At 34.7% G+C, this 26,914-nt stretch overlaps 3 protein-coding genes across 3 annotated transcripts; all 3 read right to left on the bottom strand.

Moving 5' to 3' along the window:
- Window positions 1-3,418: 3,418 nt before the first annotated feature.
- On the bottom strand, window positions 3,419-4,311 carry LOC133812479 (uncharacterized). Its single transcript, XM_062246322.1, has one exon. It carries the CDS (start codon window positions 4,196-4,198, stop codon window positions 3,692-3,694), a length of 507 nt encoding a protein of 168 aa, XP_062102306.1. The 5' UTR covers window positions 4,199-4,311; the 3' UTR covers window positions 3,419-3,691.
- A 5,834-nt stretch (window positions 4,312-10,145) lies between these two features.
- On the bottom strand, window positions 10,146-12,178 carry LOC133812463 (pentatricopeptide repeat-containing protein At2g22410, mitochondrial-like). Its single transcript, XM_062246321.1, has one exon. It carries the CDS (start codon window positions 12,170-12,172, stop codon window positions 10,190-10,192), a length of 1,983 nt encoding a protein of 660 aa, XP_062102305.1. The 5' UTR covers window positions 12,173-12,178; the 3' UTR covers window positions 10,146-10,189.
- A 6,810-nt stretch (window positions 12,179-18,988) lies between these two features.
- LOC133780072 (uncharacterized) lies at window positions 18,989-20,050 on the bottom strand. Its single transcript, XM_062219953.1, has 3 exons — window positions 19,781-20,050; window positions 19,484-19,664; window positions 18,989-19,383 (listed from the first exon to the last, which is right to left on the bottom strand). The coding sequence occupies exons 1-3, from the start codon at window positions 20,048-20,050 to the stop codon at window positions 18,989-18,991; spliced, it is 846 nt and encodes a 281-aa protein (XP_062075937.1).
- Between the last annotated feature and the right edge of the window lie 6,864 nt (window positions 20,051-26,914).

Genomic DNA, 26,914 nt, shown 5'->3' with positions numbered 1-26,914 from the left:
TTAATTATAGTTTTATAATATATATTATTGCCCACGTACGTAGTCATTTGGAAAATAGATTTTTTATCAAGGCTAAATTATAGAGGAACACAATATATATATATATTTATATATAGATATAAATATGAAATCCATGATATTATCTTATAGTATTAATTACAGTATGGCACTTTGAAAATGGACAAACTCACGAGAATTTGAGGACCACACCAAATTGATCATTATTACTATGGTTTGGTCATATACATATCATATATATATATATATATTATTCACTGGAAAATTTTCACTATTTGAATTTTGTTTTCAATATTATAAATTTTTTTTAAAATTTATAAAATATTCTAAATAATTACAATATACATATAATAATAAAAAATTATAATTTATAACTATCCAAATCTCAAAATTATCTTTTGTCAACAACCTAATCTTTTCCCCCAAAAAAAAATATAACATTATTGCATAGTCCCTTTAATTATCGTTACTATCCAATTGCAAAAATGTCCCCTTTTTGGGGATTTTGGTTTACTTTTATGTATATATATCACATGCATAAAGATCCACCAAACGTGATTCTTTTTTCTGTGATATGGAAGGTTCAATATGGTGTATATAATATTGGAATATACTACACTCTTCTTAGTATATATATACCTTTTTGACTTTTCTACAGTTGATTCAACAGTGAATATCTATAAATTGTAAACACATATGTCCAACACACACTTATAATGATTTATATAGCTGTAACTTTCAAGTATATTAAGATTTTATTGACCTCACTTTTGATATTTCCCATATATATATATTACCTAATAACTATCAAAAAGCATTTATTATTGATCACATTATTCTTATATGTATAGGACCATGCACAAATAATTGGTCAACACACTCAGCATAGATAATGCATGAAAGAAAATTAAATGTTGGTACAATATTTATACAGATTCTCTGTTTGAGTGGATTGAGGAGGTTCTTTACTGGCTTGACCAAGTACCAACCTATTTGTAATAAGGATGTCCTTGTTCATTGGCTTAATCAAACCATACATATATATAGTCTTATTTTTAAAAAAATATATAAATAAAATAAGACGGAAAATTAGACTATTTTTAAGTATTAGTACTTCTAATTATAGTTGTTATTATTTATAGGATTTATACTTTTTTAGATATGTATTTTGACAAATTATTTTTTTGATTTTGTATTTTGTAAAATGATTCAAATAGACACCTAAATCTGATTTTGAAGAACAAAAAATTGAATATAACAACACAGTTCTTATGCAGAATGACTATATTTTTTCTGAGTTGTTAGTTTGATGAATTATTTGTGATTTTAGTTCAAAAAAACTTTGATCAAAATCGAATTTAGGGGTCTATTTGAACTATTTTATAAAATATAGTGTCTAAAAAGTAATTTATCAAAATACAGAATCCAAACAAATAATGAGAAAAAACACAAGATCTAAAAAGTCATAAACCCTTATTTATATTCAAATGGAAAATCATAATAGTAATTAATTATTTCTCCTAATTAAACATGCTATATTATATTGGGGAAAAATTATCATTAATTTATATTTATTTCAATATACTCTTCAGTCTTGAATAAGAACTATCACACGATCGAGTTGTACGTACTTTTATATAATGTGATTATGATAAATCATTATTCACACTTTTATGATTAAACACTTTTCGGGGTTTTGTATTTGGAATTTAAAAATTAAACCCAACTTAGCAACACCTTGGAACATTTATAATATAATATAGTGTCAATATTAGCACAACATTAAATAATATATTTTTGTCAAAAATATAAAACGGCAATAAATAATATTTTTTTTGTATAAATACTCATTTAATTCCCATAATTTTATATATATATTTATTAAATACTATCGATTTTTACATTTTATTTTGAAATATATTAAATATTATATTCCAAATTAATATTTACATTATGGTTTCAGCTGTATGATATATATTATCAAGAAGTTTCTTTTTTGTCACAAATAATAACAAAAATATTGCTGTTCTGGAAATGAATATAACCTACACTACTACTAGACTCTACACGTACTACCAACTGGGAAATGAAATAATTTAATTGGACTTATTCAAACAATTACGTAATTCTGATTAATTTGTCACTGTACACGTGGCAACCCCCATATCGCGTCTCTGTATCACTGCCGAATAGCCTTTATTTTATCTACTTCTAAACACCAAATAAGGCCCAGCTGTAGAGAAAGCAAAATCCCCATGCAATTTGCAAATATATGTATTTATTTATTTTTAATTTTTGACAATTAATATGTATTTCTAATCAATAATAGAGAAGTGTTAAGGGCAGTGATGTCCAACAATACAAGAAGATGAGGTACTCCTGAAATTTAATATCAAATCTCATATATTAGAATTTAATAATTATTATAGAGTATCGCTAATCAATTATTATTTTTTAATTTTTAATAATAAATTTAGAATAATATTTTTAAGTTTCAATTTAAAATAATATAGTTAAGTTTAGAAGGTGTATATTATATTTTTAATTTATTGAATCTAAATATTTAAAAAAAAAACTTAAAACTAATTTGAGTAGATTAACCCGATCAAATTATCTAAAATATTAGACGGGTTAAATTTTTATTTTTAATTAGACGGATTAAAGTTGAAATTTTGTAACCCAAATTTTACATTAGATGGATTAAAATTAGTTATAACTCGACTAAATCAACCAATAAAACACCTCATGTGCTTTATAGAAATCCATAATTGTTACTTGTTAAGTGTGTTTATATTCCCTAATTTAAAAAAGATAAAAGAAACATTAATTAAACACGTTCTGACGATTCTGTCCCGAACGAACACAGCTCTTAACTTCTTCTCTTTTTCTCCCCTTACCGTCGACCATGCCAAACATTATGGCCAAAACCAACCACGTAATACGGCCAAAAAAACGTAAAAGTGACCCCTCTTCATGTGTTCATTTTGATATTACACTTAACGTGATATTTAATATTTCTTGGATAATTATCAACACTGAGAACTGTGTCGTTTTGGTACATGCCTAATAGTATCAGCGTCACCTTTATTCATATGACAAAACCAAACCAACCTCATCTTTTTATTTTATATAATGATTGTTATTATTATTTTATTGTCACGAAAATGTAATAATTCTTAAAATTTCATAGCTACTAGATCGTGAATTGCTTTCCTTTGCTTTTTTCCTTCTTTCTAATCATTTATTTTTGCTACTTTTAAAAGAACAAAACCGCGTTATTTTAATAAGCTGCTGCCTAGTGGGAGTGGTCAATTTTTGTTTCGTAGTTGTGAGGGTGAGGTAACTATTATATTAATATTGAAAACTCAAAATTACTATTTTACCCAAGAATCGTACACAGTTTGTTCAAAGTTCGTAACTTTTTTATTTTTGGTTTATAAAGCTCGTCATGATGTCAAAACCCCATCAAAAGGGTAAAATTGTAAACACGACCCAAAAATGAGTGACAAGCGAAACTAAATAAAAGAAAGAATTTTTTTAAAAAAAGTCTAATGAAGAAGAGCCGCTAAATAAATCTCTACAATTAAATCTGGAAGTGACTTTTACCCAAAGATCATTACAGTATTTACAAGAATACCACTTTCCGTACAAAATGAATTGTCCATTTTTACCCTTACTCCGGTATCGCACTCAACAACGCCGTAAACTTCTTCCCCCCATTTCTCCTACCCCTCGTAGACCGATCACCATTTCCACCGCCGGATCCGGCGGAACCGCCGTTACCTCCCCGTGAAGATTTAACGGTGTCGCCAGAGAAAACAATAGGCGAGACCGAGTTCCGGCGACATCCGCATTTATCGGCGGCGCCGCCGCTTTTCATAAGGGCAGAGCTGGCTTTGACGGCCAATGCGGCCATCTCCTCCGGCTGCAAACGTTGCTTTAGTCTACCCAAAGGCAGAGCAAAATAAAGCTGACCCGGTTGGAGTTCTTCCTCGTCGTTTACGGCGGAAACGACGTCGTCGAAGCCCATCTCGTCCGAGTTACAGATGAAAACAGCCGGGTTCTTCTGCAACACGTACGAGACCTTAACTGGGTACGAAAACTCCTGTAATTTTCCGTCTTGTAGAATAAGTTTCGCCGTCGCAACGTGAGTCGAGCTAGTCGAACTGCAAATACCCATTTCGTCTTGGTCGTCGTTTATTAAAGTTTTCTTTATTTTTTCCCCTAACTCGGCCGAGTCAAGAATCGAGAAATCGGTAGAGAGGGAGAGAATGGTCGAATATGAAGAGAGAGACAGCGAGTAGTGCGTATATATAGCCAGAAGAAAAAAAAGCGAAGGCTGCCTCTATTGTACAAAGTTGCCACGTAGGATTTGTCGTTTAGCTAATTTTATTTTTTTATTTTTCGATCAGTGGGCAGGACTCGCCAGGCTGTAAGTTGGTGTGACAGGTTGTAAAATGTGCCATATAATTCGAAATTCATGAAAAATATCCCTGATTTGCAATGATATTTACAATGAATGGGACTGATCTCTTTTCACTGATTTTAACTTGGGCAGTAAGAATGGACTATTTAATTGTGGCCGTTGGATTTGAATACGATGATGATCTAATATTAGTAAAATGGTGGTGTTGGACTGAAATATTAGGTTTAAAATGGAGGGTCGGTCATATACCTAAATAGTAATCACCTCACCGTGTTGAATAATATTATTGGGTTTCTCTAAATATGGCAAGTGGTCTGAACTGTGAATTGAGAAGAAGAAAAAAAATGGTGGGTTAAAGCAGTTTTGCCAAAATTAGGAGAATGTTATTATGGTTGGCCCACGTAGGCATGAATAAGAGGGTATAGGTGTCTAGGTAAATATTTGTAGGGGTCAATAGATAAAATCATAAAAAATGTTAGGTTTTGGTCTAATCAATACTATATACACTATACTATCAAATGGTTTTGCCAAATAACTATGGTGGAAATCCTTTTTTGAGTTTTTTTAGCTTAACAAACAAGATTAGATTATGAAAAAAATGTACTTTATTAAACTACATCATTTTGAGAAATATTGGGGGTGAAATGAGAACGAATCCTAATAAAATTGGCAAAACCATCATGTGATTTGGGATTGACCTTTTTTGTAAGTTTTGTCCAAATAAGTATAATAATGCACATGTTTTCTCTATTTGTGAATAGTGTGTACAAATAAGATTCACTAAGAGATTTGTCCTTCTTTTCACATGATTTGACTGCAAGTAATCTTATGTAAACATCAGATATTTCTTGCTTTATATAGTCACAAAGAGCTTATTAACATGTCTAAAATACCTTTTTTTCCCTCTAATCGATTATTATTTATTTCTTAACTCAATCCATCTCGGTTATAACTAAAATCAGTACAAACTAGCATTTAATCACAAAAATCTCTTACCTAATTACCAAATGAGAAATAAAAAAGAATAACTTCGATCACAATTAACATTTTCTCACAAGGGTACCAGTATCAACCGAAATAGGAATTAATATACAATAAATATATCACATGCATATTTGGTATGAGATTAGACTAGACATGCTTTTAAGGATGGGATGGTGGAGGGGAGTAGTGAGCAGACTCTAGTGCCCTCATTATTTGGATTTTTGGAGAAAAATATCAGTAACATCATCAGCAGCAAGTAGTGAAATTTGAATAAAATAAAATAGAAGAGTGGCAATTAGTGTAATAAAGAGTGAAATAGAAGGGTGGTATTGAGAAGAGAAAAACGTGGCAAGGCGGAGGAGGAGGAGGAGTGGCGTGGTGCTTCGCTGCGAGGCACGTGGAGAAAGCAGAAGAAGTTCCTTGGAAATAGTTAAGAGCTCAGCTCAACAATCCGACAACTGCTGGCGTAACCTGATCTGCTTCTGCTGCTCTGAACCCCTTTCCTTAGCACACTCCATTAATCTCGGCCACATTTCTTATATCATTTTTTTATTTTTTTTCCTATTTATTTTCACTTACTTCCAAATTATATTAATTATAGTTTTGTTAAAAAAAAAATATCCTAGGTAAAATGGCGTTTGTTTTTTTAATTTATTTTACATTTTAGTCAAATTTTAATAATCTTTTATAAAATATTCTCTTATAATTTAGATAAGTAGTAAAAAAAAAATCAAATAGGTCATAAAAAAATCTTTATGGTATGTTTGGTAGGAAGGAAAGAAAATAGAAATGATAGAAAAAATAGAGATGATAGAAAAAGTGAAGGAAAGAAAAAAAAATGTATTTTTTCTTTTTCTTGTTTGGTATAAAGAAAGAAAAGAAATTTGTTTTTGCTTAGTATTTGAGTTAGAATTAAGAGGTAAAAAATATTCTTTTGACATTTATACCCTTATATTAGTATTTATGTATTACTCATTATTGAAAAAATATAGTTTTGTATATTTAAAAATATATATTTTTGTCACATATAACATAAATAAAAATAATTTTTTCAAACTTATTACGAAGATAAAGTAAATAATTGGCATTACATATAATTATAATTATAAAATAATTAATAAGAATGGTATGTGTATGTTTTATTACATATGGAATATTATTTATCATTGTTGATAATGTGTGATTTTATAAAAATATTTTTTATAGCTAAAATAATAATAATTTAATAAATCTAAGAACAAATTTAATAAACCTAAGTAGTACTTATGTGTTGAAATACTTTATATTTAAGGTAAAAAATATAATTTAAAAATATTTATTTTAGCAATAATATATTAAAAAAATACTACTAAATTTTTTTTAGTCAATTTATAAAAGATATTATGGTCATACAAAGCCTACAACATTTTCTCTCCAATTTGGAGAGAAAATTTTTAGTGTGGATCCCACTACTTTTTTTCTCTTCATTTTTCTTTCCTTCTTTATTTTCTCTCCTACCAAACCACCATTCTTTTTATCTTCTCTCCAATTTTCTCTCCAAATAATTCCTTCCTTCCACTTTTCAATTTTAACCGACAAATGGTTAGATAGCATATAGAAATTTTTTTAACAGAGTTTATTTTAAAAAAAAAATATTAAAAGTAAATCAAATTACAATATCACTTGAAACAATTATCATTTTCACCGATCTCTAGAAGAAAAAAAAAAAAGAAAAGAAAATGGCTTGATGAATGTTTCTGGGTATTACAATGCTTTCGTACGTACGATGACTAATGTGATGAATCATTGTATTTGGACATCTTTTTCTGGTCCGATCCTCAATCTAGACGACATAATTTTTTTTAGAGATCTCTTTAAAAAAAATTATAAGTTTGTGTAAAAAAAAAATACAATATCTACTACTAAAAGAAAATTAATTAAAATTAATTATTCTTTTATTTTATTTGGTCAAAATATTAATACATTGAATTTTATAATTATCGAATAAAATTTAGTACTTTACATATATATATTTTAGCTAAATGTGTCAAAAATTAATTAGATAAACTTTCATCGAATAATAATTTGGTTGGAAATAATCTAGAAAGGCTAATAAAAATAAACAAGAAAATAAAGATCACACCAGTTTTACGTGAAAATTATTTCATAAAAAAATTACGGATTCATGAGAGAATATTCATTATAATGAAAACTAAATGACACAAAAGTGTGCAATATTACAACAAATAATAAACATACCCAAAAGAAAATTAGTCCAATTTCTCTATTTTTGTTATAAAATTTTAATTTTTCTCAATTTTTTTTATTTCATCACAAATGTAATGTCGCTAATTCTCTTATACTAAGCCAATTAGAATTTGAGTTACAAATACAACAATTAGTTTAATCTATGGTATGAGATTACGTGTTATAGAAGTATATTAATAATGTATTACCTAATTTCATTCTTTTGTGAATTAAACATTACTCGTGTAAAAAAAATTATAATATGCATGTTGTTTTACAGTACAGAATAATGTACGTTACCTTACGAATTGTAATAGTTATTGATTTAATTAATTAATTAATTAATTTTAAATCCATTTTGATGTTTCCTTCTTACAAACATATGGTTTGCCAAAGAAGAAAAAAAATATTATAATAATATTCAAAGGTCGGTCAATGTATTGGACCAGATGGGATTGAAGTTCAAATTTGTATTATTTAGTGTTTAATTAGCTAATCAATTATTTGCAAATTGTTGAAAAAAAAAATAAGAATAATAATCAACATTGTCTTCATATATGTGACATAACACAGATAACCAAATAAACAAGGCTTTCTTTAATTCCTTAATTTGTGTGTTTTATTTTCTTAAATTATTAGTATAATATACAAATGCTTTTCGAATAGTATTACTATTATTGATCATGAGTGGTTAAAAAAAATGTTCACGACTAATTTACTCATATTTGGGTAACGTGTCTAATCACCTTTTAAAAAAGATCATATCACTAACATTTTAGTTGATAAGGATATTTTTTTTGAAAAAAAAAAATCCCAATTATTATCTCCACATATTGAAAAACTTTCCAAAAGTTGTTATATTATATATATTAATTTTTTTAGTAATATAAAAACGTGATATTTTGATACAGAAATGAAACTAGTTCATGATTTTGAGTAATATTATATCAGTTATGAGTGGTACTTGATAATTGAAACATGCCCCCACACGTTACTAATACTCAAAACTCTCTACTACTTTTTCTTCTTCTTTTTTTAATTTTCCTTGAAGCTTCATCTTCAGCTACTTTCTCAGAAAAATCACCCAATACAAACAAACATTCATCTATATATTATTCTCTCATCTGACAAAGGTGTCTACCACTATCTTTGTTTTTTTTTATTTTTACTTTTTAATGGTTCTTTTCTTCTACTTCACTTTCATTCTCTATAAAACAAAAAGTTTTTTTGTCTTAGTGAAAATGACATTTTTCATGTTTCCCACTCCTACTGCTAATACTACTACTCCACACATTCAAAAAGTGAAATCTTCTTTTGAAGTTAAGACTCGGCCCATTTTCCTCCATGGGCCTGTATTTTTTACTAGTCCAGTACTATACAACTCTCCCACCACAATTCAATTCAAGGGGTTAGTTGTAGACTACTTAGGATTTGTGATAAGATGCCTTTTGAAAAATTATGTCAAGTATCTAGTTCTCATATTTTTAAACAAATGATTTGATCTTCTTTTTCATATTTTACACTTTTTTTAAATGCAATTTTAAAGTTTTTAATTTTTGAGTCTAAAACTATATTATATATAAAGAATATATAGTGATTATATATTTCTTGATAGAAAATCGTAATAGATATAAATATTCAAGAAAAACAAAACTTTAATTTTTTGTGTAGAAATTCAAGGGAAAATAAAATTTAAGGACTAAAGAGTAACAAATGGTATAGTTTTGAGTCTGACAGTATAAAATATTCTATCCTCAAATAGCCTATGAATTATTCTGAGTCAAAGTTCTACTTACTACTTGGTTAATGAAAATTTGACATTCTCTATTTCTGGAGGAATATGTGGAGAATTGGTCTGTGGGAGCATAGATGGTTTGGTTGGCAAAGGGAACAGTGAAGGCCACCAACCCGGCAAAACGACATTAAAGCTAGAGATAGATAATATAGATTCTCAGTATCAGACAAGTATGAAGAGAATCCGATCTAAAAACACCTTGTGTTAGATTTATTATGTGCCAAAAACAATATAAGAAATAAAATAAACAAAAGTGAGAATGAATTATCGAGGCCAGACAATATCTCCTCTTTGCTATCTTTGATCCAATTCACTAATTGTTGATCATAAAAAAAGTTGGCCATTGTCATTACCATGAAAGTTCCTCCTGTTTTGTATTTTTCTCCATTGGCACGGTTGGCATCATGGTCCCTCACCAAGATCCTCCCTTTTTTTGGTCAGGTCAAAGACTATATACTCTAGGCCAGTGTGTGCCACCCCACATCCACGCCCATAGCAAAATTGATTTTGTTGTTTTCAATCATTAAACTAATAATGCACATGTCTTCAACACAATCAGTGCTCTTTTTTTTTTCCATTTAAAATACCAAGTTGAAACTTGACCTTATACTTGGATAGATAGACAGACACCATACTCTGCCTAACACATGCATTTTCGTTATCTGCTTGTTTATTGTATGAAATAAACAACAAATGAAAAGAAAAAAGAATAGTTGATAATTATCATAAGGTTGATTCAACTACACCAAGCCCTGCATTTCATCTATGTCAAAAAATGAACAAGACCTCAAATGATCTGTTAATTGATCAATCATAGTGTATATACTACTTGAAAGTTGGTGTCTTTGGTCATCAGCCATAAACTCATTAACATGGTTATTGATTTCAATGAAGCTAATTGCTCTACTCTTTGTTACCTTACCATCCTTCATTAGTGCCCTAATCTTTTTTGCGTCTTCCCATCTTTTGGCTTCACAAAATATGTTGGAAAGAAGAACGTATGGTCCAGAACTATGTGGCCCCAACTCCAAGAGTTGTTTCAGTATTTGCTTGCCAATCTCTACGTTGCCATGAATCCTACAAGCACCAAGCAAAGCACCCCAAATCACTACGTCCGGCTTTAGAGTCATTCCTCCAATCAGCCTGACTGCTTCACCTAAGAGCCCTACCCTGCCGAAGAGATCAACCATGCAGGCATAGTGCTCGAGCTCAGGCGAAATCCCATAAAAAGATTTCATTCTGTCGAAGTAGTACCGCCCTGCGTCTACAAGACCGCTGTGACTACATGCCGAAAGCAATCCAGTGAATGTGAATGTGTCCGGCAAAACTCCTCTTGCTTGCATATCTTCAAACATCTCAATTGCTTTTGGTCCACAACCGTGCAGTGCAAGGGCCCCAATAATGACATTCCATGAAACAATATTCTTTTCTGGAGACTTGAGAAAGAGATGCAAGGCCGTTTCAAGGGCACCGCATTTCGCAAACATGTCTGCTAGTGAATTCCAAAGAGTTACACCAAGTTCCATATTGCTATTGCATATGTATTTGTAGATTTCTTCCCCCATGACCGAATTACCAATTTGACTACAGGCTGAGAGAATGGAAACCAGGGTAGCTTTATCCGGAATCACTTTAGACCTCTGCATTTTGCTGAAGAGAGCCAAAGCTTCATTGAATCGGCCTTCTCGTACATAACACGAGATCATTGCATTCCAAGAAACCACATTCTTCACAGGCATCTTATCAAAAACCGCTTTGGCAGACTCAATGAGCCCGTTCTTAGCATACCCACAAACAAGGGAAGTCCATGAAACTACATTCTTATCAGACATCGTATCAAAAACAGTTTGTGAAGATTTCAAACTCCCACACTTGGCATACATATCCAAGAGAGCATTTCTCACAATTTGATCGATTTCAACTCCGGTTATCTCAATATGAAGATGCACAAATCTACCTAAATCCAGATCACAACTCTGTGAACAAACAGAGAGCAAATTAACTAAAGTGAACTTATCAGGCTTCAACCCTGATTCTCTCATCTCTCTAAATAACAAAAAAGCCTCCTCGCAACAACCCACTTTAGAATACCCACCAATCATCGTATTCCACGAAACCAGTGTCCTGTGCGAAATATCATCAAACACATCGCGTGCGCATCGAATCAACCCGAAGCTTATGTAGACATTTATGAGACCATTCTGCACACAAACTTGACACCCAGTTCCTAATTTAATAGCATGACCATGAACAACCACAGCATCCCAAAACGCAGCCGTTCCGGCACAAACCTTAAGAACAAACGGCAAAGTAAACTCGTTCGGAGAAAGTCCCGAACAAATCATTTTACGATACAGTAGCAAAGACTTTAATGGGGCATCACTATTTGAGTAACCCCTTATGAGACTATTGTACATAAACTTATTGGGTTCAATAACTTGGTCAAATACAATCTGGGAATACCGGATATCGCCGGCGTCGGCGACGGCACAGAAGGCTATTAACTTTCCGAGAGTGAGATTTTCGAGGGTGAGACGGTGAAGAATGATTTGGGCATGAAGTTGTCTGAGTTCTCTCATGGAGGTGCATTTCTCTAAAAGATGGTGGAGAAATTGGTGAGTTGAGCTCTTGAATTCGTGGCAGAAAGATAGAGAAGTAGAAAGGCACTGTAAAGAGTTCTTGAGGCGGGAACCAACGGTCAAATTTCTGAGAGTAACGAACATAACGCTTTCGGCATTTGGATTCTCTTCTCTCTAAAATAGTTCGACCGATTTTAATTAAACAAGCCACATAACGACATGTCGTTTGATTGACGGACTATAGTTATCTTATTGAAAAAATAAATGTGTACTGAACTATAGTTATGGAAAATTAGATATGCCATGCCAATTTTAATTTATGTGAACTAAATAAAAAAAAAATACATAACATCTCTTTATATAAAAAATTTGTAGATAATGAAATTGTTTTGTTTTAACGGAATATATATTTACAATTAATTAATAATAAATATTTATTTATTATATTAATATAAATTTAAATATTATAAAATATCATTATTATAATAATATTTAATATAAAACTATATATTTAATAATTATATTAATATAAATTCAAATTTAAATGTTATAAAATATTATTATGATGATAATATATAATCCTAATTTATTACTAATTATATTAATATGAATTTAAATATTTTAAAATATTATTATTATAATAATAATTAATATAAGACTATTAAAATTCTATAAATAAAACTAATTAAATGTGCATTGCATGTTGCTTGTATCTAGTACATTAAAAAGGGTTTGGATGATTTTTTGGGGAAGCAACTTAAATAAAGACAAGAAAAATATATTTATTGATTGTTCAAAGAAATATAAATTATGCAAGAATATTAATTCTATGTTAAAAAAAATTATATTTACATGAATATTATGTAACAATATTTAGTTGTTGTCTCTAAATGTGGGTCTAATTTCTTGATACGATACGAGTTCAAGAGACACAAGCACAATACAACACGAAAAATATGGGTCTAGGTCAAGCACAACTTGATGTTGTAGGTTATGTCGAGTCTAAATGTCAAACACGAAAGTACGACACAATACGAACGAGCTCGAAGGTACGATACGACATGACAAGCCCGAAGACACGACACGACTACCAGACTAGTGCTAAAGCAAAATATGGTAAAAAGATCGATAATTGAGTGTCTTTAGTAATAACTAACTAGGCCTGAATTTGGATTGAATTTATAACCAGCACGAATAAGGAATTGTATTTCCTCATCCAATTCTTTTATGAGGAAATTATATTTTATATGAGTTTTTAAATAAAGTTTACAAAAAAAATAAAAAAAGTTATTATATGGTTTTTTTTAAAGAATTTTCACTTTTATGGGTTTAGTTTCCCATATTTTTGTATATAAGTTGGTTTATATCATAGTTTTACTCTTAATTAAATTTTATTAAGTTGGAAGGGTATTTTTTGTAATTTGATTATTATTTATTTTAGCTTAATTGATTTTTTATATTAATTTATATAACTATTTTTATATTAAAATTTTATTTGGTTGTTTTGCAATTTTTTTGACTATGAATTGTGTTTATATTATTTTTATTTATTATAAACATTGTTTTTCCTTTTTTGTTAGATTGTACGTTTTTTTTTCAAAGTGTGGGTAAGGTAACCAGTTATTTGATTGAGTTTTCAAAATTATGTAAAATAAATCCTAGATCTAGGTTAAATAACATGTATCATGAGGGGTAATTTTCTGCCATAAGAGGAGTAACAACTTACCACAAGAGAGGTGACGGGTTACTCATATTAAATATGAAAAGAAACATCAAATTTGAAGGAAAAAGAGGAAGAACACTTCATTAAAAAATGAATAAGTAACTATAATTTTAGTAATGTAGGTAACCAATTACCATAAAGAACTCATAAATATATACACATATCAGAACGTGAAGGTAACTAGTTACCATAAAGAACTCAGAAATATACACATAAAGAATGCGAAGGTAACTAGTTATCCTCAGAAATATACACACAAAAAACATGTAAGTAACCAGTTACCACAAACCTGAAGAAAGAAAAAAAAATAGATCCACCCCATTTCTCTCTCTCCCATCTTTTTCTCTTCCCTCACCAAGAACCCTAGTCGCCACCTGCCTCTCATTGCCAACCCTCCATATTGACCACCTCCCTGCATCACCTCCTCCCTCGCCTCTGACCACAACCAGAACCCCCTATCCCCTATGCGCAGAACCCCGTCGCAACCCCAGCCATCCCCATCATTTTGTGTAGCTCTCAGCACCACGAATCGCACTCAGCCCAGAGAACCCGAGAGCCTAGAATCTGAGCACCCATCCTCGCCTGGGTTCGTGTCTAGATCGCGTCTACCTTTCCGCTGTCTGGGTTCAGATTTGAAAATGGCAGAAACAATCTCGTCGTGGAGCTGGGTGCACACTGACACCATGGACAAAGTTGGAGCTGGTTCGTCGTGGAGATGGTGGTGTTGAATGGATGAGGCTCTTGAATAGAGGGTCATGGATTCACCAGAGCTGGGTTCTGCTTTTGGGTTACAGATTCATCGAAGCTAGAGGGGATTTGCGCCGGACGGAGCTGGAGAAGATGATGCAGTTGGGTTTGGAGAGAGAAAGGTTTTGTGTGACTGGGTTTGGAGAGAGAAAGGATAAGTGTGGCTGGGGTTTGAGAGAGAGAAAAGTGGAATGAGTTTGGCTGATGTGTATGTCAATTTATTAGTTTAAAAGTGTAAAATGAATTAAGTTTTAATTAATATTCTCATGAATTTATTGTAATCTATTTTATAATTGAAAATATTAATTTTAATTTAATTTGTGTTTAATTTTCAAGAAATAAATTGCATTTGGGCACTAGCAAAAAGAAAGAGAAAGAAATGGGTAAAGCTGAAAAAGAGAAGTAAAAAATTGGCATTTTTGGAACCAAATACCCAATTCAAAGCCCAGACCCCCCTGTTTTTGTTCCCTCTCCCCAGCGCCAAGTGGCGCGCACCTCGCCTGCCATGCGTCCCAGCCAGCTTCTGGAGCCCTAGTGACCCGCCTGCCTGACCCGCCTCCTGACCCGCGAACAACCCAGCCCCGACTCGTCTGCTGCCAAGGTTTTTCTTCAGCTCTAGCCGTGACAAGTGGCGTGCACCCATTGGTTGCGGCTAGGTCAACACCACCAGCTGCCACCATCCCATTTTGTGGTGTTTTAGAAAAAGGGGCACTTTGACCATTCACTAAAATAGCTAGGTTAATATTAATAATAAGATTTGATTTTCAAAATCATATTTATTATTGATGTTTCAGATTTATTTTGTAAACCTCATTTGTAGTTTAATTTATTTTTAGTCTTTTTCTTCTTCTATAAATATGGATTCTTCTTTCACATTTGGTATGTAATTTTTAGAGTAAATAAACTATAACAAAGTTTCTACTCACTTTCTTCTTAGAATTTTGTGAGAATCATGAGCATAATGGTATAATCTTTCTAGGAATGTTAGGAATGATTCCATATGCTAGTGATGCTATTTTGCTACTTTAATTTACTATGTTTTAAATATAATGCATTTGAGTTATTTATGTTATTTCATCCTCATCTTTCTTTACTTGTGCTAATAGTATATATGATTAATCATGCTCTTTCTATGTGCTTTTAATTAGTAAAAGTAATATGGGGTTTTTACACAATTCATTACAATATTATTTTTAATTACTATATTAATACCAATTAATATATTTTCATTTATATATACAAATCTTAACCAATTTTTCATTTTATTTAATAAAATTGTCTTTGTTATTTCTTATACAAATATTACCTAATTAATTGAGAAGCATGATATTAGGGTATGTATTTAAAACTTACCATTTTAAAATCTTTTCTCTTTTTGGTTTATTTCAAAAAAATTCTGAACATTTTTCATAAAGCACCTATTATATACATTTTCCCAAACAATGCACATTTTCCCAAATTCAAAATCAAAACCTCAAACCTTTTATTCTCTCCATTCCCAATCGAAAACTCATACACTCAAACTCATTTCTATTCTTCATCTTCCAAACCGATGGTCTCAACGAGGAGCGGCGGTGATACTCTTTCCATAAACTCGCCGGAGAAGGAACAAGAGATGGAGATTGAGTCAGAACCCGAGGAGACTCGCCGATGATACTCTTTAACGTGACTGTTTGTTTATTTTTATAAACTGAAGAGTATATTTTTATTTTAAATTTAATATATTGGTTATTATTAGTAGCAATTTTATTTATTTTTATGTTTATACTATGATGTCATTTTTAATTTTTTGGATTGTTTTGTATGTTAATTTTTTTTTCTTTTTATGAATATAAAGTTATGTTTATATTTATTTTTATGAATATTTATTGCTATCAATATACAGCTAAGTTTATGTTTATATTTTGGAAAACATTGTTTATTTTGTCAATGTTGAATGAATATATTGTACTTTAAACATATTTGTTTATTTTTAATTGTATTTTTTGCTTTAAATTGCTAGATGTGATAAATGTATACAGTTGTCATATTTGTGTATTATGTTTTAATAAAATAAACAGTATCGTATATGTTAGACAATAACGCTATTGTTAAACACCATTTGCATTTATTTTTATCATGGTATAGTAAAATAAACAAAAATATTTTAGTTAGACGGGTAGATTATAATTATACATAGTAATTTTTGTTTAAATCTTTATCAATAAAGTAATACATTAGAATAGCATGTTATAGTTATATAAACGTTTTGTTAATTTATTGTTCAATGTATACTTTTATATTAAATACTTTTATGTTTATTTTTTTTCACTATATTAGTTTATCAGATTAAACAATTTTATTTAGACAATTTATAGTAATTTTTCTGAAGATGGTTATTCAAATATTTCATGAATTGCCGCCAGTTAATTGTGGTATCTCATTTAATTGAGAGAATAATTTGAATATTATACACTTGCTATTTGATTTATTAATTGAATTCATATAATATTAAATATGGGAAGTTATATATATAAAAAAACAAAATAGGAAAGTGGCTTAATGGGTGGGATTGTGTTTATATAATTATGTTTAATAAAATGATATTTATTGTATATAATTTTGTAAATAATATATGTGATATTATTACAGTAAATTCTTTACTTTTGTTGTATAAAAGTGAAAAGTGCCCAAGTAATATTGATACATAGTTTTATGTTTAATCTTCTATTGCATTATTGTCCTTGAGTATTTGATCATTTTTAGATTTTTCATACGATTAACATTGTGCTCCTAAAGTAAATAACTTTATAACTCAAATAGACTTTTGTTATAAAAAAATATAAACTTTAATGTTATATTTTCCAAGTAAATGTTGGGATGTGGACTATTTACTTATGTAGTTCTGTAAATCAAGTAACTAAGTAATTAAACAAGCATATGGATGATTCTTGAAACCTTTTTACTTCTCAACTCTTGATTACACCTTGTTTTCATTTCACTTGTCTCATTTTATCATTTCATCAAAAAAAGACAACAAGAAAATTTCAAATCTATTTTCATTTTCATTTTTATTTATTTCATATTATTAATTTTGTTGTTGTTATTTTTCTACTAATCTTTTGATTTTAGGTTACCTACTTGTGGATCGACCGCCCGACTTTACTACAACTACCGCTTAGTGGTTGTCACAATTTGGGCGTTAAACATGTTTTGGTTTTAAATTAAACTTCCATATTTAGTTAGTTAGCAATTGTGTTTCTCATACTTTATTTTTTTTCTTTAATAAATTTTCTCATACAAATTAGGAATTTCTCAGAAAAATTAGGAAAAATATAATCCTCATATTTTTGTACAATAATGACATAAAAGACATATTTATGAAAAATCATCTTCTTTTATATAAAGTGGCCTAGTCGAGATTTTTTTTAGGCTCAAAAAATGTTTGCGCCCACATTCAAAACTCTAGTTGTGGGTATGAAATATTATAGGTTAACTTATCTTTCTTATTTATTTGATTATGTGTAGATGAGGATTAATTTGGCTATGCATTTAATTAAGCTTAATATTCACATTTTAATATTACTAGTTATGATTAAAAAAGTGTTTTTCTTGAAAATAAAAAGACAGAGGCTTTTGTCTTAATTGACATATTCTCACATATAGATAGCCCTTACTTTTGGCAAAGAAAAATTGTGGTAACAAACAAAAGCAAACACAACAGAGAAAAAAAAACAAACAGCTAAAACATCCCACTACACAAACAAAAAACTACTCTACTCCCTAATGAGGTCTAAAAAGTATAACCATTCAAAACCTTTAGCACGATACACCCAAGTGGCACCCGTAACTTAACCCTCTCCCAAATTTGATCACACAAATATGACTTATCATAAAAAATTATGCTATTCTGCTCTGACCAAATTGCCCAAAAACAAGCCAAAATTGTAGACCAAAGCATATTCAAACGCTTATCCCCCAATAAACTACAACATAATAGCTGATAGCCGGAACCCGACAAACACCAACTAAAGCCAAACTCACTCCAAACTCTTGACCATAACAACTGAGCCAAGTCACAAAACAGAAACATATGACAGAGAGATTCAACCTCCCCCCCCTCTTACAACAAACACATCAGCTGGGAGAAAGACACTCATAAGGACGTTGTCATTGAAGAACATCATTAACGCTAAGCCAAACACCTTAACTTTAGAAGGAACTCGACTCTTCCACAAGATCTTAGCCCACAACACATCAACCCACCCATCAGCAAATCTAACTGAAAAGCAGACTTACGAGAGAATAACTCGCTAGAGTCAGGCTCCCAGACCCTTTTATCATCCAAAATCGCTGGCAAATTAACAAACTCTAGGATCCTTAATAGTTTAACCAAATCCCAATCCATTCCTACTCTCGCCTCCCTAATAACACCCAAATCATCTATCATAATGTTTTTAGTTTAGGAGATAACTACTAAGTCCAGAAACCGATCCTTCAGGGCTGGCCCTTCAATCCACCCAAAACTTCACTGAATCACCTCGTCCCACTTTAAAATGAACCAACCCCAAATACTCGCCATAAAGGGAAGAAATATCCTTCCACGGACCCCTCACAAAAAATCTCTCCACTACTTTTGTATCCCAAAGATTTTCAGCCCGCCCATAATGGCTCAACACCACCTTGTGCCACAAAGAATTACACTCCAATGAGAATCTCCACAACCACTTCAAAAGGAAAGCTTCATTCCTCTCTTTTAAATTTCCAATCCCAAGACCTCCATGAAATAAAGGTTTACAAACAACATCCCAGGCTATCATATGCTCGGAACCCGAAAGATCAACTCCTTCCAATAAGAAATCATGAATCATCCTCTCCAAAACCTTCAAAAACACTTTTAGGAGCTCTAAAGAACGACAAGTAATACACTTGAAGTAACGAAAGCACTGATTGAATCAAGGTAAGTCGCCCCTTTAGAAAGAAAAGTACACTTCCACCCAACCAACCTTTTAGCACACTTAGCCAAAACTGGCACCCAAAAGGTTTAATCCGCAAATTATCTCCCAACAAAAGACCTAAATATTTCATAGGCCACTTTCCTACCTCACAACCAATCACCGAGGCGCGAGAGTTCACAACCTCCTCCTCCACATTAAGACCAAGCAATTGACACTTCTGCAAGCTAATCTTCAAACCAGAAATGACCGAAAAAGCCTTAAGAATATCAAGCAGGACTTGGAGGATTCCTCATCATTAACAAAAAATACAGTGTCATCAGCAAATTGAAGATGGCTCACTTCTACCTTATCATTCCCCACCGAAAAACCTCTGAATAACGACAAAGTCTTAGCTTTGTCTACCAAACTACCCAACACATCCGTCACAAGAGTAAACAAAAATGAGGATAAAGGATCACCTTGCCGAAACCCATGAGAAGCTCCAAATTTACCCCTCGGCTTACCGTTCACGTACACCGAATACGACACAGAAGTGAGACATCCCTTCTTCCACCTCCTCCAAAGAATATCAAACCTCCATAACAAAATCCTGAAAATCTCATTCCACGCAATCATAGGCTTTCTCAAAGTCAATTTTGAACACCTAATTGCTCTTCCCTTTGCTACGGTACTCTTCCATTGCTTCGTTGGCCACTAGAACTGTAATGCCCCAAAATTCCTAAAGAGGTTTAATGGTTGGATTAGTAGGCCGGGAGGGCCATAATTGATTTATTACACCATTAAACTATTATATGCATGTGTTATGTGAATTATATTATAATATGATGTTAAATGCATGATTGTGGGTCCACATTTCATCATAGGGGCATTTTGGCAATTTGGCCCGTTGATGGCGTAATTGTCTATTTTCATGCATGTTGATGAACTATTGTTGAGGCCACATCATAATGTGGATTTTTTCAAGCCATTCGGCATGAGACAATCTTTGAATAACAAATTATCGGTTTGGTCATAACAAGTTTAAGTTCGGGGCTCAGGGTGAGTCTCGGAGTGGTTTGATGATTAGAGCATTACCAGAAATTAAAGGGTAATGGGATATGATTTTATTAGTATTTGAGAATAGCGGGAATTGGAGGGCGTTAATTATGATTAACGAGATAGGTGGATATGGACAACTTTGCCCTTGGGGATTGTTAAGAGAGGATTTAAGCATGGAGGGTATTTTAGTCTTTTGACCTAGGCCATATATAGGTTGAAGGTTGTAAAACAGAACCAAAAACAGAGCCTCGTTTCCTTCCTCACGTTCATCATCTTTCTCTTCTCCTTCCTTGGATTTTGGAAGCAAGTTTGGGGATTTAAGATTGGAGATTGAAGCTTGAGGTCTTAGACTAGTGTTCATATAACGACCCAAAATCACTAATATGGCTTAAGGGCCTTGATTAGTGTGTCGGGAGGGCATAATTGGTTTATGTGTGAATTTATTGATTTAACGTATGTTTCTATGAATATAAATGTGATTATATGCTATAATTGTCAGAACCACATTATTATGTGACTAAATCTGCAGCATGCGACTTGAGGCGATCCTAGGGAGCTAGCTAGTGGGAAAGTCACAACGGGGCTTAGTACTTGACCTTGGGTAAGTCAAGGGGAATTTTAAGTATTGGGTGGTTATTTAGGTTATCGGGCTATGGAAATAAATAATTGGAAATATATTTGAGGTTAGGAAGTCTAGGTAGAAATATTGGGAAAATTTACCATTTTGCCCTCGGGGACGTTTCTGGTACCCCAAGCCTTGGAATTAACTTAATTATCTAAGGATAGACTAAATAGAAACTTAGAACTCAGTGGAAACCAAGGAATCGACCTACTCTCCTTCTCTCTTACTCTCTCAAAGGAAACCATTGGAAATTAAGGGAAAACTCAGCTGGAAACTCTATAATTTGAGCTAGAGTTTTGAGGAATTAGCTCAGTTTTAGCAAGGGAATTCAACCAGGACTGAGTTAAGGATTGAATCACACTTTTTGTTGTTGAAATTCTATGGTTTTGATTGAGTTCTAAGAGGTTTTTGGGTTTTGAATCTTAAGGATTGAGTAGAAGCTAGAAAGCTTGGGTTTTAGCTCAGAAATCATTAAGGGAGTTGGTTCATCAAAGAAGGTAAGCTCTAATTCGTGATTTAGTGTTTGAATTCTGAATTTTTATGACTGGTTTTAGTGTTCTTGAGTAAATGAGTTTCAGAGATTGAAGTGGGATTTTGGTAAGTTTTTAGATTAAGTTTTAGCTGGGTTGTGTAGCTGGAATTGTGTTAGAAGTTTTATGATAATTGAGTTGTGGAATTGGGATAGTTTTGGGTAAGGTTTGAGAGTCAAAAATGGAAGTTTTTCTGGGTTCGAAGGGGCCGGGCCGTGGCATAGTTCTTGGTGAGCCGCGGCCCTTTGAAGTTGATGCATGCTGAGGAAGGAGGGCGGGTCGCGACATGGGGCTTGTAGGGCCGCAACCCGTGTCTGGTTTTGGGCGTGGGGGAGTCTCTGGTTGGGGCCCTGCTGCGACATGGGTGGCTTGAGTCACGACCCTTAAGGGATTTTGGGACTTTAAACATGGGAATTTAACCTAGGGTGCTCGGGATTGAATCTACTACCGTGTTTGGTGGAATTCAATGTTCTGGAGACTAGAAGTTTGTCTAGAAGCCCTTTTACGATTATTGATGGTATCCCTTATCTTAGTTGTGACTAGGTACTAAGCTAGGGCTCGGTAATCAGATCGTGCTTGTTGACGCCGTTTTTCGTCAACAGATAAAAGAAGAGAGCACGTAAACAATTAAAGACAATGGCCAAAAGAAACAAACGAATCAAACACACGGTTTTTTACGTGGTTCAGCAGTTAAATCTGCCTAGTCCACGAGTCTCTGTTATTAATCTCAAGATTATCTCTGGACAATTCTTTAGCATGAATTCTCCAGAGTTTTCTCTCAAAGATCAGAATTTCGGTCCTTTACAATGGTGCATGGCTTCTCTATTTATAGAGAAGGATGCAGAATACTATCCCACATATTTTGGGTAGTTACTCTTTTGTGAATAAAAATAAATGGCTTTAAATGCCAATAATCAGATATAAAAGGAAACGTCCCCCAAAGATCAGGGGGCGCATAACTGAATAAATAATATCCCACAATTCTTGGGGATTTACATCAATTAATGAGGGTTACATCTCATGTTTACAATACTTGTAGATATTCAAGGTGGTTATAACGTATCTTCAAGGCTCCAGCATTTCAGGTTTCATGTCATTGTGCGAGCCACTGACATCTCCCGAGCTAACGTTGCTTTTGAGATGGGATATCGAGCTCAAGACCCATGCTCCGAAGTTCCTGAAGATGAAGGTGTTCTCGGAGCTACCTTTCGAGATCGAGATCATTTTGAGATCACCGCATTCGAGATCATATATCATACTTTGCAGGCTCGACTTACAATCCTAGATCACTCTAATCCTCACGAGACCATTTGTTGCGAACTCAGCTTTCGAGGTCATATTTACTATGGCTCGAAATCTGGGTATAACATCTTGCCCCCTCAAAAGTATTTGTTCGAATCCTAAGAGAATGAAACTTTTGAACTACTCTTTCTGGGAACCATACCGTCACACTCTTGAAAATGGACACGTGCCAGATGGGTATTGCTCACTTTAGGTACTTGAGTACCTTGGGAACACGCCCACGATCGTTCGTCTGACAACTTTTCGGCGCCATCTTGTCACCGATCCCCATCCATTCGATCTGTTGAGGATTTTAATCAACGCTCCTGATTAATTTAGTTTTCCCACCTATATATACAAGACCCCCTCTTCGTCTTCTTCACATTTGTTCATCACAAGCCAGAAAAAAGAAAAACACTCCCTAAAACTTCTTATCACAATTTTCACTCAGTGCATGTTTTCTCGGCCGAAGAAACAAAGGAATCCTGGTTTGTTCGAGTCAGTGAGTTCTTTCTTGCAACCTCTTCTCCACTCGACGATTTCGCTGCAATCACCATCACTGTGTAAGTATGCCATTTTGTTTTTAGCTTTTTTTTTTTTTTTTTCATCCACGTCGTACTTGTTGCGTATGCTAGTTTGCGTTATTAGAATGATACGATAGGAGGTTTTGAATCGATAGGCTTTTATGTTTTCTGGATGTTCGCCTCTGGTTTTATACCCAGTTTTGTCCTTTGAACGAAGTTTCAACTTTCGGGGTTTTGAAAATTTTAGGCCATGTTTCTTGTACAATAAGTTTTCGGGTAAAAAACCCTCGTTCTTGACAATTGCACGAAACCTAAAAATGTCCATTCCTGGCTAACCGCCACCTTTCTTTCCCTTGAATTTCAGGATCTTCAAAAAATCATCCATGCTCTTTTTCTTTCCTATGGAACACGCGCTCTGACTCTTTAGTGAGGGTCTTAATACTTAGTTTCTTGTCCTTAGATCTCCGAGCTCATCCCATCGAGCTCGTGATTCTTGCATGCATGGCCCTTACCATTTTTTCTTTCTCGTTAGATGTCACAGAATCCGGAAAGACGGTGGGGGTCATTACGAGCAATCCCTTACGAGCCCAAATCTCCGAGCCCGGAATCGGTCTTTGCCCAGAACCAACGTCGGATAAAAGAATACGAGCTTGTGCGCGAGCAGGAGGACATTCGAGCCCACTATCGTCGTCAGATAGACGAGGTCATTGAAAAGAAGAGAAGATTTCTTCGGGAGGCCATCTATCCGGAGCCCAACCCAGGACCTAGGCCAATCCCCCTCGACCCTGCGTTAAAAGTCACGGTTGCATATCATCCGGGGGAACTCCAATTTTCCTTAATGGAGGAGCCTTCGTCTTCGCAGCCTAGGAGGGAGATGTTCGAAGCTGAGTTCTACCAGAGCTCGGTTACCACCACTGACCAAATAACTGACATCTTGGCTCTCCATGGCCTTAGTTCGTTAGACACCCTGAAGTGTCGAGCTCCGGCTAGTCACGAACGGAGCTGTTTCGCCCCTGGGGGCCGCGATGCCAGTGTGAAATACGCGGCCTGGAGCCAGGAACATATAAGGGCGGGAGCTCTGCTACCTTTGAAGTCCTTTTTCAAAGACTTCATTGATTTCGTTGGGTTGGATCCATTCCAACTCAACACCAATTCGTACAGGGTGCTGTCTGCCCTGAGGTCCTTGTATCACGAGCTGCAGTGGAAAGGACCCTCACCTCAAGAGATTTTATATCTCTTTTGTTTGAAAAGTAACCCCTCCCGAGCTCGGGGAGGGGATGGTTTTTACTATCTCTCGAGCTACCCTAAGGAGACAAAGATTTTTGAAGATCTTCCAAACCACCCTCCTGATTCCAAGAAGGCTTTTTTCTGGACAGACGGTCTGTCCCCGTCTCAACATCGTTCTTTCAGGCGGATTCGTAAGTACTCTTGTTACTATTTTTTTTTTTGAGCTCGGAGTTTTAGCCCTTAAGACCATACTTAGCTGAAATGTGCTTCGCCTTTCAGCTAATTTTCAGCGTCCCTCCCCCTCCAAGACAATGAGGGAACACAGGGAGGCCTTGCTCGGACTTCCTTATGGTAGGAGGTCTCTCTCATATCTTCTTCATGAGGACCAGCTCCGAGCCTGTGGGTTGTTGGGAGAAGGTCAGTCAACCTCTGACTGGTCTAATAAAAAATACGAACGTTGGGAGGAGGTGCCACAGCCCACAAACACCCTTCTTCCGAGGAGAGAAAAGAGGGAACCTCTCCTAGTTCGCTTGAGGAGTCCGCGATCTGGGAACGAAGCCAACGACGAAGCCTCGAGCTCGGACTCAGATGAAGGTAAAACCCTTCCTACTTCGAGAATGTGGTCCCCCACTTTGCTAAAACACAGGCCCAATAGACTAGTCTCGTGCCCACAGGATAGATACCACTTCTACATATGGAGTTGGGTAGATGACTGTGTCCATAGGTTTGATAGTGGGCTCAGGAAATACGACACTATGTACACCACGAACGAGGTGTGGAATGGGATAGCTGTGCAGTATGGGACCAATGATTATAGGGACCTTTCGAGGTTATCACCAACTTATAGGGAAGGCACTCCCCCCGCCTCTTCTGAAGACGGGGGAATTTCATGGTCCCCAAGCTCAAGCTCGGGGGAAAGTTCCAGTTAGGTTTTTTCTACCACCACTCTATACGTGATACTGAAGTAACTTGTACACCTCTTTTACTGACTCACTGTGTTGACTTGTGCAGGCGATATGGACTCCGACCTCGACCCCCTTATCGACAATGCGGGTGCCAAGAGGAGTAAACGCCCCAGGGCAGGGGGACTGAAAACCAGCCAGCCTGGGAAAGGCTCCAAGAGATCTAGGAAAACGCCTCCTCCTCCCCCGCCGGCTTCGAGCTCTGCTGCTGCGTCGACTGGCCAGACTAACGCCCCCACGACGATGCCATCCTCGCAGGCCGTCGTCTCTGCGGTGGCACCGGCCTCGCAGGCTGGTATCCCTGCCGTGGTCGAATCCCAACCTCCTGTGGCGGGTCAAACGTCTTCTGCTCAGCTCGCCAAGAGACCTTCTGCTTCTCGAGCTCAGAAGCTAGCCATCTCCACCCATATGGACTCGTATGTGGTGGATAACGCTGTCGGACCTCATGGATCTACGCTGATTTCGGATGTCATGACCCGAATCGGCCAGAGCTACGGCAGTTTCGAGGCTCCTCAGTGGCAGTGCCTAACTGGCACCCGAGACCGCACTGTCCTGTACGAGAAGAGTATCGAGCACACTGCCGCGGTAAGTATCCTTCTATATTCCTTTTGCTTACATTCATACTATCTCGAGGCTAATGGTGGTTTCTTCCTTTTTTCAGGCTCTTGCTTTCACTGCCCAGCTCAATTACGAGCTGAACAACGAGATCCATTCGAGCAGGACTCGCGCCCAAGAGGAGAGGGACCTCCACCTTAGAGCAAATGATGATCTGAAGGCGGTGAATAGTAAGCTCGAGGCAGTGGTTAAGGAGCGTGAGGAAATGGCCAAGGAGCTCGGAAAGCTGAAAACTGAACTCGAGGAGCAAAAGAAAGATAACATCCAGCTTCGGGAGACCAATAAGAAGCTCGAGGAAGACAAGACCGCCACCTTCGACCTTATAGAGGATGTCAAAGCTCGCCTTACTGCCGAGTACAAAGAAAAGAAGGAAACGGCGGTCGACTCTGCCATGTACCGGATGTGAGCTTATAAAGAAGAGCTGGACACCAGCTTTTTGGGTCCCCACGAGGCGTCGTTCCTTGAACGATGGAATGCTCGGCTCGAGAAGGAAGAGGCTGAACGGCTTGAGAAAGAGAAGGCTGAGCAGCTCGAGAAGGAAAAGGCTGCTCCGGGTACCGTTTCGGAGGAAGCTCAGGAGGATAGTCATGCTATTCGTCCTGAGGGGTCCGGTGCCACTGATGCTGAGAAGGCCAAGGAGACTCCTCTTCACTGAATCTGACCTCGGGGAGATCAGTTAT

Source organism: Humulus lupulus, chromosome 1 (assembly GCF_963169125.1).
Source record: "Humulus lupulus chromosome 1, drHumLupu1.1, whole genome shotgun sequence".
Lineage (NCBI taxonomy): Eukaryota > Viridiplantae > Streptophyta > Magnoliopsida > Rosales > Cannabaceae > Humulus > Humulus lupulus.
The sequence above is the reverse complement of the archived record's forward strand: the minus strand, read 5'-3'. Positions and strand labels throughout refer to the sequence as shown.